General features: G+C 35.2%; 1 protein-coding gene across 1 annotated transcript in view; it reads right to left on the bottom strand.

Moving 5' to 3' along the window:
• CACNA2D3 (calcium voltage-gated channel auxiliary subunit alpha2delta 3) overlaps window positions 1–18280 on the bottom strand; it is a 463311-nt gene that overhangs the window by 30630 nt on the left and 414401 nt on the right. Inside the window, exons 28-31 of the mRNA XM_059823195.1 lie at window positions 16102–16163; window positions 15106–15150; window positions 9177–9239; window positions 5850–5920 (exon numbers count right to left, since the gene is read on the bottom strand). Of these exons, the coding sequence (XP_059679178.1) occupies window positions 5850–5920; window positions 9177–9239; window positions 15106–15150; window positions 16102–16163 (241 nt within the window). The remainder of the gene's footprint in view (window positions 1–5849; window positions 5921–9176; window positions 9240–15105; window positions 15151–16101; window positions 16164–18280) is intronic.

Here is an 18280-nt window from a genome sequence, read left to right as displayed (position 1 = left end):
AGATTACCCTTTTTGAAGTGATTGTATTTCAATTTTAAATAACTGTTTGCAGCTAACCGTATCCTGTTCAACTGACTATAGCTGGTGAACATAATTGCCTGCTTCCCACGATCTAATTTTAAGTCCATCTAGATGCCCAAGTCCATGCTATATACTACAGCATCTCACAGGAGAGCTTGGCTGTTGCTATGGATAATGTGCTTGAGACTTTCTGACATCACCATGCTGTTAACTGCCCGTATTTCCACACCTGGTCACTGAAGTCTACAGAGCAATTGTTTTCAACATCAGTCATAGGACAAACACAGACTATGTGCAATCATCTTTAACTAATGGAAAATAACTTACCAAAACCTAAATGTGCACCTCCATTGCATATAACTTCAGGGGTCAAATACATTTCAGTGAAAACCTTTTTATTGTCAATTTCCTGATATAGTAAATTCCAGTCTTGTACTTTGCAATGTACTTACAATTGAGTACGAATCTGGTTCAAGAGAATTAAACTTCTAAGACCTACCAGCAGCACAGGCTATATTAACAAATGCACTCTATTGCTTTCAGCTAGATTTTCAGCACAGCTATGGGTTTCTACTTGGTAGTAGACACCAAGTAGACTAACAATTATAATTGTCTTTTACTGTCACTGACAATTATAACAGCTGAAAGATCTTCAATAGATAAAATTTCAAATGTTTTGTTGTCAGTTCAATATTTGGGGGTTTTCACACAATATGTAGGAATAATAAGCTTCTTACCATGGAAGTAAATGTCAAGTCCATTAAAAAAAAAAAAAAAGAAGTGCTCCAAAAAAACAGGCATAGGAAGCCAATAATAGAGGAAGCCCTCATTATTGACACTATGCTTTACTCTGTAGTCTATGTAAAAATTAACAATGACTACAGCTCTCTTCTGGTGGAAAGATGTTCATTAACTCAGACACAAGATATGCAGCCTGTCTGGCATTCTCGCAAGGAGGGGGAGGAGGGACAGTGTTGAATGGTATGGAGAGTAAACTAGTTTCTAAAGTCTAGAGAGGGTCCTTGTGGAGAGGTAGCACGACACTGTAAGAAATCCTGTACTGGTGCTGCTCCCGCTCTCCCACCTTCACTGACAGCCAGATTATTAGTGTCCAGAAGCTGTCAAACTAATATCTTTCACCACCAAGAAAGTCAACGAAAAGCATAAAAATAAATTACAGCATTTTGACAAAACAAACCTATCATCACATATATTTGCCTTTATTGTTCAGCTGCTCCCAATTGCCAAGGTGCTCCAAAGCATAACATGTATAAAAACTACAACTCAACCTGTATTTCCAGCATACAGAATGACAACTTATTTACATAGCACACATGCCTCGGTTTCTCCTTAAGTGGGTAAAATGATTCCCATATACTAATACACTGCATTAAAGTAGTGGTAATATTTACAGAGATATAAACTCTAACTATGCCCAAACTCAGTTTTAAGACATTAATTTATAGATGTCACACGGACAAAATATGAGCAGAAAACATACCACACAGCAGTGCGGGAGTTTCAGAGCACAGGTACCAGATGCACATCTGGTAAATGCAAAAAAAAAAAAAAAAAAAAAAAAAACCCAAAAAACCCCCAAAAAAACCAAAACCAGAAGAGAGCTCTTGTTGGTAATGACAAGAGGGAAGTGGCAGATATTATTTCCTTTGTATCTACTTGCAAAACTGTACTAGACAGTCTGCTATATTGTTGCCTTTCTGACAGCTATTTCTTTGTTGAAAATGGAATGCCATTCTTCAGGGCAGAACAATTACATATTATCCATTTAGAAACTGAAGATTAAGGGTGCAGGCCTCATACATGCTCTGTAGTGCACATGACAGCTAATATGGATGATTATTGGAAATAGTCTGCTCATTTTCCTACCTTGAATGTCTTCTGCCTGCCCATACAAAAAAATGCCTATTGATCCACCTGACTATTTTTTGTGGTATTTATGCCATAAACGTAGGGTGTATTTTGAGCTTACTTTTTATTTTACTAAATAAATCATCACTAAAGATAGGGAAATTTTTTATATTATGAAGAACTGCTACATTGCAGAACTGCTACATCACAGTTGCATTTGTCCAATACCAAATCCACTAACTCCAGTTTGAATTCTTCCTTCAGTCTATCACTGATCTTCTCCAAAGTATACATCTACATTCAGAAATACTGCCAAATTAATAGAAGGTCAAAACAATGACTGTAAAAATCCACAAGAAAATAAACACAATTTTAAAATAAGTGTACTTTTAACACCTTCACCAAAAATACAAGAATATCTGATTAAAATGAATGCTTAAATAAGAAAGAGTGGCCTAAACTAAACAGAAAAATATCCTTCATTTGGAGGCTGTGCTGCCCCAGTGGAAATTAGTATCCTGTTGGGGAGCAACTAGTTACTGTCTTCATGATTCGGCTTTAAGAACGTTCTGCTCTTCGCAAGTAGCTTAGTAAAGAGTTCTGAATTTTTTTATAATCTTATAACTTGGAGGCAAAACACTTGTTAGGTTTTGCTTATAAAACAAATCAAGATGAAAGTCTGCCCCTACATGCATGCATTTGGAGAACACAGGTGAAGGGTTTGGACTGTACCATGCCGTAAGGGCACAGACAGCATGCATTATTCACCAAGAAGCATGTGAGTAAAGATAAAGTAACAGAGCAAGAAAAACTGAGAAACAAGAGAAGCTCTCAAAGCAACAAGAACTTATTAGAGTGAGCCTTAGGATCTGGGAAAGCTGGAATTCAGGGGTGCACCATTTCAGTCGTATATCCCAACAACATGATTAAATACCAAAGCATAGATTCTTCTTCAGAGGCCAAGAGGATGTCTGGTGGAAACAGAACTGTTGAGAGGAAATGATGCTGCTTCCATATTTGTCTTATAGAATTGCTTAGCTTTCCTCCTACTTGAAAGGGTGAAAGTGCTTTGAAGTCAAGAGATATTTAATTTTCTCTTACAGATTTACCAAGTTCATTTCTTTGGGGATCTCATTGCTCTGATAGCCCTTAATTCTTCTGATGTTAATGTGTTTTTTTTAGATTTTCATGCTTTGAGTAGTTGAATCTATTTTTTCACTGTTTTTATGCAAACAAAGTGCTGAGGAAACGATAAAGAAACTTTTTTCTAAGCTATGTGAAGCAGACACTTTTCCATAAGCACATCCTAATTTATTTAATAATAAATTTAAATGATATTTAAATTATTTAACTGTGTGCAATATTCAGGGTATAAGATAAACATTATTTTGCTAAATGAAATCATAGAACATGTCACGTAGCTGTGGAGGCACTGATATAATTTTTCTCCCTAAATATAAACCCCATAAACTAAGAAAATATACATACATATATATGTACACATTATTCAAAAGAAGTACTGAGTTTAAAGAAATTGAGGAGGGAAGGAGGTATTTAAGTTCACTTTAAAAAATAAACAGTGAACACAAAAATTGAATTTCATCCTGCTGCAGGTTGAAAAGAAATATAGTCAGCAGCAAACAACCCCCTTTTGTTTAACACTTCCAGCTCAATCCTAAAAAGAACTTCTATATCCCTCCAAATTAGTGGTAGTTGAGAGAATACATAAAGGGTTATTTCATTCCTTTTGTGGACGGAGAGCCTGAAAGCTGGCATGAATCAGCAAGGTGGTAGCTCATATCTGCACTGCCACTCAGATTATTGGTGCAAAAGGAGGAAAGGACTCCCATCCCCACGGTTACTGGGGATGTTAGTAAACTCTTCTGCAGTGAAGATCAGGCACTGTAGAACCTTCTACTTCTGAACTAAATGAAAAAGTAGCAAGACCAGATCAAACAGGGCAACGCCATATAATTCACCTGCTGGATGGTAAATGCCATATAAGAAGGAAATTGCAAGAAAGGAGGGCTGTAGATATTATCAGAATAAAAGGCTAAAGAACAGAGCTTGCTCTCTGATTTTGTCTCTGTGGTAAGAGCAGCGATGACAAGCATAATGCACGCAATATCTATATTGTTGTACTCTCGGGCAAATGGGACTGGTAATAGATTTTGCCACTGCATTATTCAGTGCTTTTTTTCTTTCCTTCTTATTCCATATAAAATAAATTTTGGAAAAGCAAAACACAACGCCACTCAAACAAATTAGTAATCTTAAAAATATGGTAAATGTGTCTGACTATTTTTCATGAGAGCCAGCAAAGATTTCTTCTTCATATTGCTGGAATAATTTATCTTAAAGGCCTCATCTAGCATAGCTCAAAGACAGTTTTGGGTTTTTTTGTTGCTGCGCAGAGCTATCTGCTGTACAGCAGGAAAAGCAGGTGGCTCATTTAGTGCAATCACACTACTTTGATTCTCTCTCATTTTTAATTCATTGGCAATGGCCAGTTTATTGTGATAAATAATTGGCTCATTGTGTTTACATTTTCTTTAGCATGCAGCTCAGTTGCACTGAGCTAGTGGCTTCATTATCTGTAACTCCCTCGGAGCTCAAGACCAGCAAAACCATAAGCCGGGGTCCATGCCAAATTGGCACCTACTGCAGTTTAGATGGAATACTCGAGCCATGCAGTCTGTTTTCTCAATGGTGGTGCCTACTACTATAGATTGTTCAGTAGATATTCTGTTTGAAATGCTTTGCTAGGCAGGACAAAACAAATTGGGACAAATTAAAGCATTATCCCTCGATTTTGACTGTATGTTTTTGTTTGCATTAAATAAAATGCTTCATCTCTTGTATAAACAGATCTTTTCATCGTAGAATCCAGTCTATAAATATGTATTACTTCACTTCCTTTTACAGCATATGTTAAGAATGTAGTGCTAAACACAAAAAGGTTGCCACCCTCAGAAAACTAGGATTTGGGATGATTCAGTGAGTGCTAGATCTTTCCATTTCAGGTCAGTCATTTACTGGGAATGTATTCAGCTATAATGCGCAGAGGCAGCAGGGAAAGCTTTCTGCCTTTAAGAGAGCTGGTTTACCAAGGAAGCACACAAACCATCTGTTTTGAGAGTCTCTGTATACACCCTCACATGTAATAACTAAATTCAGTGGTTGATGGGATCAGTGATGTGTCTTTTTTTTTTTTATACTAGAAATGCACAGGAAAATAAAAGGGAAAAGTGTAATATATATGGTCAGCACTTCTCTCATGCTGTAAGAGGACAAAGGGGTAAGGAACAGTTCTTAGACCATGTGAAAGCCACGAAGACTCCAGTGTTGGGTTACAGGTTAAAGGCAAAAGTTTTTTCTTACTTCCCCAGGATGCATAATTTATTTCAAAGGACAACACATAAAATCACTGTTAGTTTTTATTGTCATCATGATATTAAGACCAGGTCAATAGTCACAACAATGTTCAAAGGTGAGTTAGCATGGAAATGAAAATGAATTACTGGCAGAACACTCTTTCCCTTTAACAGTAGGGCATTTTGCACTGTCTAGTTTGAGCAATCTCCAACTATTTACAGGTCACAATGTTTAATGTTGCATCAATGATTTGCTTTAGAGCCATTTAAAACTGTTCAGTAGTAGATATGGCCCAATCCCTTTTCCACTTGAGCACAGTGGGAACAGGCGAGGCACAGAATTTTAGCATCGTAGTCAAATAAACTGTTCTTTTAACAAGAAACTCACTGTAGGCTGTCTCCAATACTCTTAACATTCAATGTGCATAGCATGAAGTTACACTCAGATCATATGGAAAAGAGGTATAAATGAGAATCCAGCCACACTGCCAGTCTTGGCCTTCTTTTATATGACTTTGGGTTTGTTTTATTTCATTTTGTTGTTAAAACATTTTTTAAGAGATAGAAAGTTGAGTTAATTCTTACCTCTTAAAGGAGCCCATTGTTAGTAACTTGTTCATCACAGCCCCTTCAACCTCTCCAAAAAAGTAACCAGTCTGTAAGGGGAAAATGCAAGAAATTACCAGAAGCGTAGGTAAATGCAAAACAACACTGGATGCAATTTAAACTGGCATATTCTAGGATCTGACAAGAGTGGCTTTGACAGTTACATAGATAGTTTTTCAGGACTACTGCTACATAAAAACTGAAGTGGACTTCACAGTCCTGGCAAGTTATAGGGATTACATTATTACCCCTGAGCAGATGTGAAAGCTTAAACAATGTATTGAAGTACATTATATAACATTCAATATCAGAAATAAAACCCATACAAACATAAAGCCTGTAAAGAAAACACACTAATCTGATCACAAACCCTTGCGATTAAAATGTTACTCAAAAAAGATATAAACAGGTTGTGAGAGGATTTCCTAAACAGTCATTAAAAAGCATTGTTTATAATTCCTGCATGACCTGTTTAAGGAGCTGGAACAGTACATTTCATCAATCCTATAAATTTTAACTCCATTCAGAGTCATTTCATACTTAAGAGCACTCAGCCTGATGAATTACTCATTTTGTCCTTGTTCAGTAGATGTGGACTAATAAAAATAAATCTCTGTTGAGAAAACAAACTTTCGTGTTATGAATTTGGTATGCAATATGGAAGTGACTCTATCATCCACAGCCATTCATATGACAGTGGAAAATCTTGCATGTACAGCATTTTTCTAGTTTGGGAAGACTTTTTTTTATTTTAGAGCCTCAACTCCCAGAAGGATTGGGTATGTTCTCTGCATTGTTTAAAGGGAGAAATCCCACAATTTACGGGGGGGAAAGGGCACTACACTCTCACATTGCATAGATTCCATAGGTTTTGTATGAACTAAACCCCAATTCCATTACAAGGAACTTAGCTGACCTCAAGTATGCACCTGGGAGTTCACAGGCGGAAAAGTTACAGCCCTAGCCAAAAAAAGGCATTCCTCCACCTAAAAAGCAAAAGCAAGTATTGCCTTTTTTTTTTTTTAACTCAGGGGAAACTTGGAACATTTTCCAAAATATGTGGGTATGTAAAGTCTCCTAGAAACAAGAGGAACATTTGTAGATTATATGACTAAAAATACTAGCTTCAATAGCCCTAGCTGACTGATGAAGAAAGATTATCCTAAATATTGGAGAGGCAATCAACGTCAAAAAGCCCAAACCATAAATGACGAGTATAACCTTAGATAGTAATAAACCTGATTTATCAAGTTGTGCTCCAGTCTTATGAAGACATTTCAGTGACAGTTCCCTCCACAAAAGCTCCATTTGTAAATGCTAGTTCTCCCCCAAAGCAGTAACACCCAGATTATCATTATTTTTTAATACGTTAGGATTAAGTTGCAATTCAGATGAAGAATTACACTGCCCCCGAACAGGATCCTTAGAGCAGTTCAGGTCATTTTCGGAAAGTCCATAGAAAAACAGTACTGAAGCAACCCCAGACAGGTGAGTAATTGATGATGCGTCATCCTGCTTCCCTACCCTTCCTCTACCCACAATAAACATAGAGTGTATACATACATACACATATAAAAATAAATGTGTACTATTGTAATTATCATAATCTTTCTATAGCGTTATATACAACGTTACTCTCGATCTTAGGCTTAGCTCTGTCATAACTAAAAAACTAGGTCATAACACATTTCTAGCCTTGTTCTGGTCCAACAGTTGTCCACGCTATATTCTTCACCAGAATATATAATGGCTAGTATCAGGTAACCTACCAAAGGGAAAATTTCTTCCTAATTGTATTTATTGGCTGTAGCCAACTATCAACTAGCAAATCAGTTACACAAGTCACAATTAAGTACCTGTGTATAACAACAACAATGGGGGAATAATGAGACAAAAATGTTTTAAATGTATCAAGATTATTCTACAATGAGTGTTTTTCTTAGGTCATTGCTCAACTAAGTAGAAAATACAGATTTGATAGACAAGAGAAAAAAACCCTAACAGCTGCTTCTAACATAATGCAGTTAATATTTAAGCAATGTTACATTTTTAGTTCATATTACTTTTGGGTACAACCTAGAATTATATTCAGAACATGCTTGACATTCTAAAGGGGTGGAAGCAATAAATTTAATACACTAAAACAAAATAATCAGTTTCAGTGCTCAGTTTTACATAAGAAGACATATAATGAAGAATGACTATTGCATGACACAGTACAGCATGCTTAACAGTTAATGCTCTAGTACACATTGGAAGGATAATAGTTTCAGAAAAATGGTATTTCCCTTGTTTATTACGTGCTAATAGACTTTTCAAAGTCTCGCCCAAAATGGAGCAAGGGAGAGAGGGACCAGGAGGAAACATGCAATTACTTTTGTGCTGTGCAAAGGTGAAAAAGGTCTGTATGTTTTTACTTTCAGAAGGTTGCAATAATTCAAGCTTTTAATTTAAAAGCAAAATGCTCAGTGTGGCTTCTTTTTTGCCATTCACTTTGAGTTTTTTATCTCCTCTCTGGTTGCTCTTCCAAGTCACCCAGAGCTCTTTACGATAGCTGTTTCTCAGTGACCAACCTAGTCATAACGAATTTAATTCACCTGAGGGCTAAGTAGGAGTGTGGATATTCCTATTCACAATCTCAACACATAAAAGAAATTCAACTTCAGACAATTCTGGCATAATTGGGGCACCAGCCCAGCAGTTTGCAGGCAAAAGTTAATGAGAATGGTGATGGTTGCTTCATGAGGTTTGCAGGATTGAGCGATTATACATTCATTTTTCAATAATTTTCCACAAAGACAAAGCAAATTAATGTTTTGAATGATCTTCTCATTAATCATGATCCTTGTCCTCTATGTTGTGATGATGAGTGCTTCATTTTAATCCTTCAATGACTGTAATCCACTTCAGAAAACAAACTCCTCAGCTAACAGCTCTGTAAAATTTCATTATCTCAAGTAAAAGCTCTGTGTTCCCAGTGTCTTCCCTCCCTCCCCAGCCTTTCCATGTGGCAAAAATGCCACAGAGAATCTTTTTTTCTTGGGGTAAAAGTGTCTTAAGGAAGAGACACTTCTGCAGCAAAAAAGCCCTGTAAGAGAACATTTATGAGTTTAAGAGCAGACCCTGCCCCAATTGGAGACAGAAACTGAGCTCCTGTGAGAAACAACTTACGTTCTTTGTTGAAGGATTTTTTTTTAATTTTATGTTCCAATTCCTTAACATTTTAAGATAGTAGCCTATTTCAAAACCAAGTAATTTTATATGAATGTGTTACATGAGAAGATTGAATAAAAACCTTTCACTTACTTGTCTATAGTCTTCAGACACTAAAATAAATCCATTGTTATCTATTAGGTAACAGTTGATTGCCTGAAAAACAATAAAATGCAACTTTAATTTTTAACTTTAGGATACAGCAATAAGTTAGTTACTTACTTTACTCTAATTCCAAGTAACTTCTAAATGGGTAAAGCCTTCAGGTTGTTATAATGGCTTACATAACTTCTAAGTGAATGTAGTCTCAACTTATGGGATGTTTTCTGATTCAATTTTTATGCATTTGTTTCATGCAAAACAAAACAAAGATGTGTACAGAAAGGGAGGACATAAGATAATTGTAAACAAATGTAAAAAGAACAAGGTCAGTGTTTTTATAGTCCATTCTTAAAAGTTTTCCTTATAACTAAGTTTGCAAAGGCATAGAACTTTGTTGCTGCTGATGGCTTCTCCTGTGTTTGGAGAAAAACATCAGCACAATGTCATTACCCTAATGATGTATTAATGAAAACACAGTGTCAGCCTGGAGGACCAACAGGGGACCAGGTAATATTTTTTAATTTGTTCATTGGGGGATGGGACCAGAAACTTCTGTAAAAGAGGCCCCACAGGTCTCCTAAAGCTTTTCAAATTGTGTTTTTAATTGGGAACTGGATTTAGAGGTAGGACTGTTAGCTTTTCGTAGGTCAGACATATAAACTGCATAAAACAAGGTAAACCCAAATCAGTGCTTCCCTCCACACATGCATGCACTATTTTAACCTCAAGTGAATTACTTGCTATAGGCAAAGTTTTAATTACTGCGCTTCAGAGTTTAAACATAAGGTTTAACTCAAACCTTGATATAACTCAGTTTCTCTTCACTATTGCCAAATACCTGCCTCAGCATTAAATCATTAACATATTTCTATTGTTGGTCTAAATCAGCACGCATTTTATCATTGTTTCTTTAATTTTCTGTGACATTTGTGTAAAAAAAAAAAAGTAGGATGGCTTCCAATATAGGAATCATCATGGCTTTACTTTTAATTCAAAACCCTTCCTGCTGCAAATGCTGTTTTAAAACAGCAAAGAAGCCCAAATCAGGTAAAATTTTGGAATGAATGTCATTCCCCAACGCAAATGCAGGATATTCATACTAATAGGGGAACCTAAGCTACAGACACCCCCAGTGACAGAAAACCTGTCAAAAAGGAAGTTGGAACAACTCATTTCCAACCTTTGATCTGCTAGAAAGCCAAAAACTGGCAAATGTAATGTGAAAAGCTGATGATGCTGGCAAAGAACTGAGGAGAGCTAATGCATTCAGAAGAGGCAGCTACTTAACCTCAATGGTGTGTGAAGGGTGGAATTTCAGAAGTAGACTGTAACACCAGAACACTGCTCTCCCCAAAGTCAATCATAAACCTCCCACTAACTTTATTAGGAGAGGAGCTAAGTCAACAAAGAGCCCTTTTGAGGATACATATTTGCAGTCCTCATGCATGAAAGATTAATCTAAAGATAGTGCTTTAGAAACAATATTTCTCCACACTATAGAAAATAAATAAAAGTAGTTATGCTGGACAAGAAAGAGCGTAGGCTTAATTTCATAGTTTATGGATTATATGCAGTTGGGAAAACACTGGCTCAATTCAAGAATTAGTGGCTGTGTCTCAAATCCCTAAGCCACAGTCATTCACTAGCATTGTTCAGAATTTAAAAAGATACTAATGTTTTAGCATTATTATTGGAAACAGGCATAACACAGTAAGAAGTAGAATCTCTATCCTTTCGGAGGAATGTGAAGATAAGAGGATTTCTATTTCAATCCATTTTAGAAACATTAACAAGGGAAAAATATTCATTCAGGACCATTCATTCACCTGCTTGCCAGCAAGATAAATAACTTTCTGTATTCAACACTACATTAAAGAAACAGTTTGTAACTTAAATTTAGCACTGACAAAGGACAGTGGGGTGCATTTACTTGTCCAATACATTAGCCAGTCTCAAACAGAAGATTTCAGATACAAGATTAATGCATGGAATAATAGCATTTGCATAGACTAGAGCTGTATGAAAGAGGTTTAATTCACAATGTTTCACAGGTATTGGAAGTAAACTACGCACAGGTTTGCCCAAAGGTTCAAGTTCAGTGAACTTCAGATTTCAAGGGGAACGTTCCATAGGTGGAGAGTCCCTGAGCTTGTAAAATAGAGTAGGCATGAAGTCCAGAATAAACACAGCAAGAATGTTGACTGAGGTCTGAGAACACATTTGAATTACAGTAACTTTGATCAAGTTCAAGTCCTCTATGTATTTTTTCACAGCTCCAATATACAATAACAGTAATGGAATGTAATATGGGTTAAGAAACCAAAAACAAAAAAGAAGTAAACCAGAACATTAAAATAAAATGTGAGGCATCAGGAAAACAAGAAGAAACCAGCAAATTCAAAGCTCTCAAAAAAAAAAAAAGAAAAAAGAAAAAAAAAGAAAAAGAAAGGTTTTCTAATTAATGGGATGTCTGTATTTTAGAATCAAAAGTATCACACAAACTCATAAACTAATTTTCTGTATGACTATTGTGCCACTCTATTTGCATTAATGTCTTAATACTTTTAAATGCTTTAATTTATACCATAACTGTTCAGCAGATATTTTCTTGCCATTGAGAAAAGACAGCTGTGAAATTTAACAGACTCAGCAGAGGAGCTGTGATATTTGATTGAGTCCTATCAACAGTATATTTTGTCATTAAATAAAAGGTTGGAATCTCTACATCACCAAAGTTCACACTATTACTAAATTTCTCCATATGCTTACACGGCTCCTGCTGGTGTCAAGTGAAAGTAGCTGAAATGACTTTAAACTGTTTGTGTTTTCTTTGCATATGGATGTAAAAGAAGTTTCGCATGAATATTTAGCGAAGTATATGACTATTCTTATTAACTGCCAATGCGATAAAAAAGAAAAGAGTAGATTGTTTCTGGCTGTGCCCTCTTGGAACCTTTATCAGTGGTTACTTGCTTCTTAGCAAGGACAGGTCAAAACCATTTTTGCAGTAACAATAATATGCTTGTTTTGATGAAGTAGATGGACGCTTTGCAGCAGGAGCATGTTTTACAAAAGAAATTATGTAATATTACTATTCTATCGCAAAGGCTATCTCAAACGAATGAAGTAATCTCTGCCCAGTTTTTAATCCCAAAAGCATGGTGGTTTAGGCTAAACAAGGAGGAGATTTTACAGAGCACACCAACTTTACTACCTGCCTGCAGTTACACTTCTCAAGCTGATTGGCTATGACTGGAAATCCATCGATGAAAATATTTAAAGCTGCTGGAAACAATTCAAGGTGAAGTTTGCACATTAAGTCTATAGCAAGCTACAGTAAAGCAAGGCCACAAAACTTAGGTAATTAGTTTTACAGACCTTCTTTTTCAATAGATGTCTGATCACTTTTAGGAGAATGAGGTAATAAACATAAGCTCACCTTAAAATTGGTTAATATGCAAATGATAGCCTGGAATTTGGGCTAAGTGAGCACTTTCACCCACACCTGGGTGGAATCTGCTTTGTTTTGCATACTTCGTATTTGGAAAATTTTACTTAATGATTAAAATGATACAAGCTTTAAATGGAGGAGTCTCTAAGTTGCTATAGCTAGAAATGCAAAAGATATGTTGACTCATACGGTCCATTTCATTGCCAAAGATGGCATGATCATCAGGTCTTTGTGTTTTGGCTTACTGCAAATTTTATTTTCTATTATTTATTGCTATCTCTTTCCTCCAACTGTTAGATCCCAGGATCCTAGTAGATGAATTATAGTTTGTTGTAAGTTTTGCTGATTTGGTATGCTGAAGAAGTTAGTGTTCCACTCTTGTAACTGCTGATATTTTAAGTTCTGCCTTTCTCCCTGGAATGGCTTTTGTGATCTGAATCTCATATTAAGCAGACATGTACTTTAAAAAAATTTATCACTGAACCTATGTCCTGGACTCACTTTTCAATAAAACACATTTCAGTGTCACAGTACATGAGGTTGTGAAGTAGCATCCTAGAAGTGAGACTGCTAGGATTTATGATGTACCTTTCAAACTTTTTATAAATTAATTTACACGAAAGTAATAAAAAATCAAAATAACATTTTTTGCCTTAAACAACTAAATATCCAATACAATAATGGCACATCTTAGAAAGCACTCCTCAAACACATTCATGAACTTTTTTTTACCATGGTTATTTCAAGTTTTGAATTACCTATCCTCAGGAAAGCCCAACTGCTAACTTTCACTACAGGAAAAATCACACAGTACTTTATGTAACCATTCTTGCTAATTTTTTTATGTCCTGAACAAACTTAGTGCTACACAACATAGAGCACACTTGAAATGAATTAACTATTCTATAGGTAGGAATACGGTCAGGGCAGCGCTTCAGGTGGTGGAAGATGTGGAGATTTAATTGGAAATACATTAACACAGGGCAAGCAGCACATCCATGATAAGAAGTGGGAGTCTAGTTCAAATGCTGGGACAGTCAGAAAGAGACCTTTAAGGCAAGACTGTAAGAAAGACGAGACAGCAGAGAAAGAGCGAATAAAGATTTAGGACATATCGCAAATAATATATGTGGGTTCCTATTGTAAAAAGTAGAAAAGAAAAGTAGAAAAGAAAAAGTAGAAAAGACGCAAGCTTCTGAGAACTTGAAGATATTGAGAAGAAATAGCTTCAGAGAAAACAGATGAGAAGGCATTGTTTAAACACCAGAGTTTGCAATGGTGGGGACAACTGCTCAGTTTTTCATGCTGTGTTGCAAGTACCGCATGTTATGCTTTGTTGAAAAGGGTGTAAAAACTAACGCTGCGCTGACTGCTGACTCTTGGCCATACAGATAGCAGCCTTCCTGAAAACAACTAAGCACATATAAAAAACTTCATAAAACTGTATAAAAACTATATAACTGTATAAAAAACTGTTATCCTACTTAAAAAAAGATTGCAAAAACATTGCATTACCATGAATTACGGAGCCAAACAGCTCTTGCCTTTTATGTAAGTTTTGCAATAGTTCTTTTGGCCACTGTATCAAAAGTGTCATACAAATACAGTCTGCAGTTTTTATTTCCAGACGTATGACTTTACATTTTATCATACTTAAATTCATATAACTTGTTCAAACACAGTTTATCAGATGATCCAGATCTCCTCACACCATTCACTCAGTTTAGAAATAACACACAGGTGTTATCAGTAGTTGCTTTGTTTTCTTCCAAATCACTAACTATACACGATACAATATCTCGAACCCGGCTCTGATTTTCTAGAATCTTGTATGCCCAATTCCTCACCATATATCAATACAGAGTGTGCTTTATTAACCACTTTTTAATTACTTGAACCTGTGATACATTGGTTGCTTAACCAAAATATCATATGGTATGATGTCAAATGTTTTGCAAAAATCTATGCATAAGATATAAAAAAATACTATTTTTATCTAATAAATTAAACTACATAAAAAGCTACTTCGGTGAGTTCATTAAGCCAAACTGACTAAGGTTACCTCTTTTTTATTTCTGCAGTGCTATTAATGTATTAGTTCTGCATAGATTGAACTCTGAATTCATGTCTAATTCTAGTGTGAACATCAGAGATTATCTTCTAAGATGAACAATAAAGTAGTAAAAAAATGCCTTAGAACAGCTTCAAACTATTTCCAAAACTGGATTCACAAAGCACAAGTTATTACGACACATATTCAAGGTTTCAGGGTCAACCTTGTAATTAAACGGATGTTTATAAGCAGTCATTAAAAAAACTCTCGCTATCTAAATAGTGTAATATTTAGAAGGTGATTCCAAATTACACCAGGAGATTATAATGTACAATGAGATTTTCAAACTAAATTCATCAACTTTATGTTCTACTGCAGTAGAGGTATAAATGGAAAAAAATCCGTTAAATACTTACTTCATCATCACAACTTATAGCACATCTGCCATCGAGAGATGCACACTAGAGATGATATCAAAAATCAATAAAATATTTTCATTTCTCATTTGATGATCATAAAATATGACATTTATAAAATCTATATGAGCACAATTATAAAGAAGTCGATACTGATTGCATTTTTATCCGCCAGCAATTGTTCTAAAAATGACTAGGAAAGTTTTAAATCTGGTCACCAATCCTGTTCTGTTACTGTCTGCAGAGAAAGGGTGCATTCACACTGTAACAATTTCAGCTGTTTAAAACACCATCATCTCCTCCATGTGTTAGAAGCTTGGAGACAATTTGTAGACAGGAATACATGACCTTCCAATAGGGTTGGGATAGGACCTGCATTTTAGGGTTTTTTTCTGAAACAGTACAGTTCTAATCCATTCTCAAAATAGGGATGGCATCTCCTAACCTTTAGAAAGTACACGATTATCCTCTTCAATGAGTACAAATTCTATATCCTGAACATTTTAGGTATAGTTTACTAAAGACTATGAACACCAACCATGATTCAGTAATCTAGTTTAGTTAATTAATCTATGTGATACTTCAGTTACTGAACATTAGAAGATAGGTCCTAAGTAAGTGAGAAGGCATAATTCTCCTATCGCTGAAAATGAATACATATCACAGTTTGGTTTACTGTTTCCACTTTTTTTGAGAGAGAAAATCAACATGTGTGAGGCCAACAAAGTAACTCCTTATGTATAGGGGCCTAAAATTAATAATCTTTCTACTTGCTTCCATAAATATGGGATCAAGCAACTGTTTTTGACCACTAAATTATCTTTTTGTAATGATGAACTGGAATGTAAATCAGAAGAGTTAGCCATTATATATTTCAAATACATTGTTTCTTTACAATAGTTTTGCTTGTGACAAAAAAAATTGCTGATCATCATCTGCACAGTTAGAAAGCTGTTGTGGATTCAGTGACAAAGAAAATTTCAATTTAAAATATACCTGTCTGCTTGCAGTCCAAAATTTCCGCTGGAAAAATTCAAGTTTCATCTGGATACCTACAGCTGGGAAAGACATATATTAAAAAAAAAAAAAATCAGTGTGTTTAATTCTTTGAAAATGATTATTTAAAATTAATCAGAAGGAAAAACAGTCTTATAATAAAAAGGGAAAGTAAGCCCTAATGTAAAAAACCACAACTAATTAAATTGAAGAGACCACACAGTCATATTTTAAAGCATTTACAGTTTGGTTAAACATGAAGATGTCACTAATATAATGCGAAGAATACACAAGGCAAAAATAATTTGAATTGCATATGTCTCCATAATTGACATAAAAGAACCACAAGCTGAACATATTTATGTTCACATCTATCTCAAATTTATATTCCACTGATAAGAATATAACAGCTGTAGGAACACACTATGTGTTTTGTGCTTAAACACTTGAAGACATGCTGAAACAACATGAAAAAGTTGGTTAACATTTCAAGTTATCATTTGGTTTTGGGTCATTTAATCCATGAATTGTCAGTGGAACACAAGAAGCCTATTTGAAACATTAAAAACATCTTTAAAAAATTGAAATTAAGAGCATTATATACAATTCTGTCAAATGAAAGTATTTGACAAACATTACTGGGTTTCAAATTTAAAAAAAAAAGGATACTAATGATAACAGCTTGTAATTTTTTAAATAATGATTTAAGATACTACTGGTTGAAATTACATATTTCTCATAACCTCAGGGGGGATTATATTTTCTCCTAATATCAGTCAACCTTTCTTCCAGCCTAGTCTGATGTTCCTATCAGACATAGCACTACATTGTTTCTGTTGAACAATATAATGCATTGTGGTTTGCATAAACTCCAAAGGCAGTTGATTCTTCTGGTTTCACCTGCCTAAACTAAGAGAATGACAACGTATCCATCTACCTGTGCTGAAAATTTCTGAATTAGCTTCCTTTTGTTTAGAAGTTAATATGATGAAGAATATAAGAATACAGGGACAGAGGAGCTAAAGACATCTGCTTTGGTTGCTTTTACCAGCTATTGCTGCATCCCTGGACCATATCTTTTATGTTCTCACTCACTCATGGAGCACACCTTGTGCTAGGCTTTTTTGCAAAAGTGTTTCAGTGCTGGCCCTGTACCAAGTGATATTCTAGTTGTTCAGTACAATTTATCAACAGGTGCGAGTTCAATGCCCTACAGCTCTTTCATGTCAGCTCAGAGGATACATAATTGCCAGGGTAAAAAGAATGAACTGGGCCCTAATGACTAATCTATAACCGTAGGATACTATTTTCTTTACAAAAGCTTCAGTTTTTAAAGCCTTCAAAGTCTGAAGACCTGACTTCTAGCAAATTCATTGCTACAATGTTTTGTTTAAAAACAAATAAAACTTAAAAAAAATTAGTTGTTTTGGAAAATTGAAGAAAATTTCATTTATTCATTCCTTCTCTAGAATCCACAGCAAGGATAATTTAAAAACATATTTACATTTAGATTATTGTTACTTGCTTTTGCAAATGCACACATGCTGATGTCATACATGTATTTTATTTTGTGTTAGCAGGTAGGAAAAAGTATGCGAAATGAAATCTGTACTGAACTGATACAATGGGATGTGAAATTACATACGGAATTTTATTATTATAGCAGGTTATAAATAGTTTTCTGCTATCTGCAACTGATGGACATTTTTGCTTAAGAGAGTAAGTAGAGAAATTCAGTTCTCCTTTTGAATAAACTCCAGAGGAGACTCTCTCCAGCTACATTTTATTACCTAGTAATTTATTTTATGATCAATGAGAAGATACTATCTGACAGCCAATGCAGCACATGTTTTCTTCATCTGTTGTTTGCCTTTAGGTTCATTCCTAGCATGCAGGTGATCTGCACACCCTACCTGCGTTTTCTGAAATGGAGGCAAAAGACACACATTTTCAGGAACTTTCCACAAGGAAATCATATTGCTTCTGGATGCTATATCAGTATTTGAAATGTCAATCTCATACTACATTTCTACCAATCCATTTAATCATTTAAGAATTAATGTAAAACCATTTATATCAATAAAAGTCTTCTTGATTTCAGCAAGCGAAGTTTATGCTTTGTTTTCTGCACGTGACCATTCCTGTTGAATTCCCTGAATCAAGCCACACAATCAACTTG

This window comes from Gavia stellata, chromosome 12, assembly GCF_030936135.1.
Source record: "Gavia stellata isolate bGavSte3 chromosome 12, bGavSte3.hap2, whole genome shotgun sequence".
Lineage (NCBI taxonomy): Eukaryota > Metazoa > Chordata > Aves > Gaviiformes > Gaviidae > Gavia > Gavia stellata.
The sequence above is the reverse complement of the archived record's forward strand: the minus strand, read 5'-3'. Positions and strand labels throughout refer to the sequence as shown.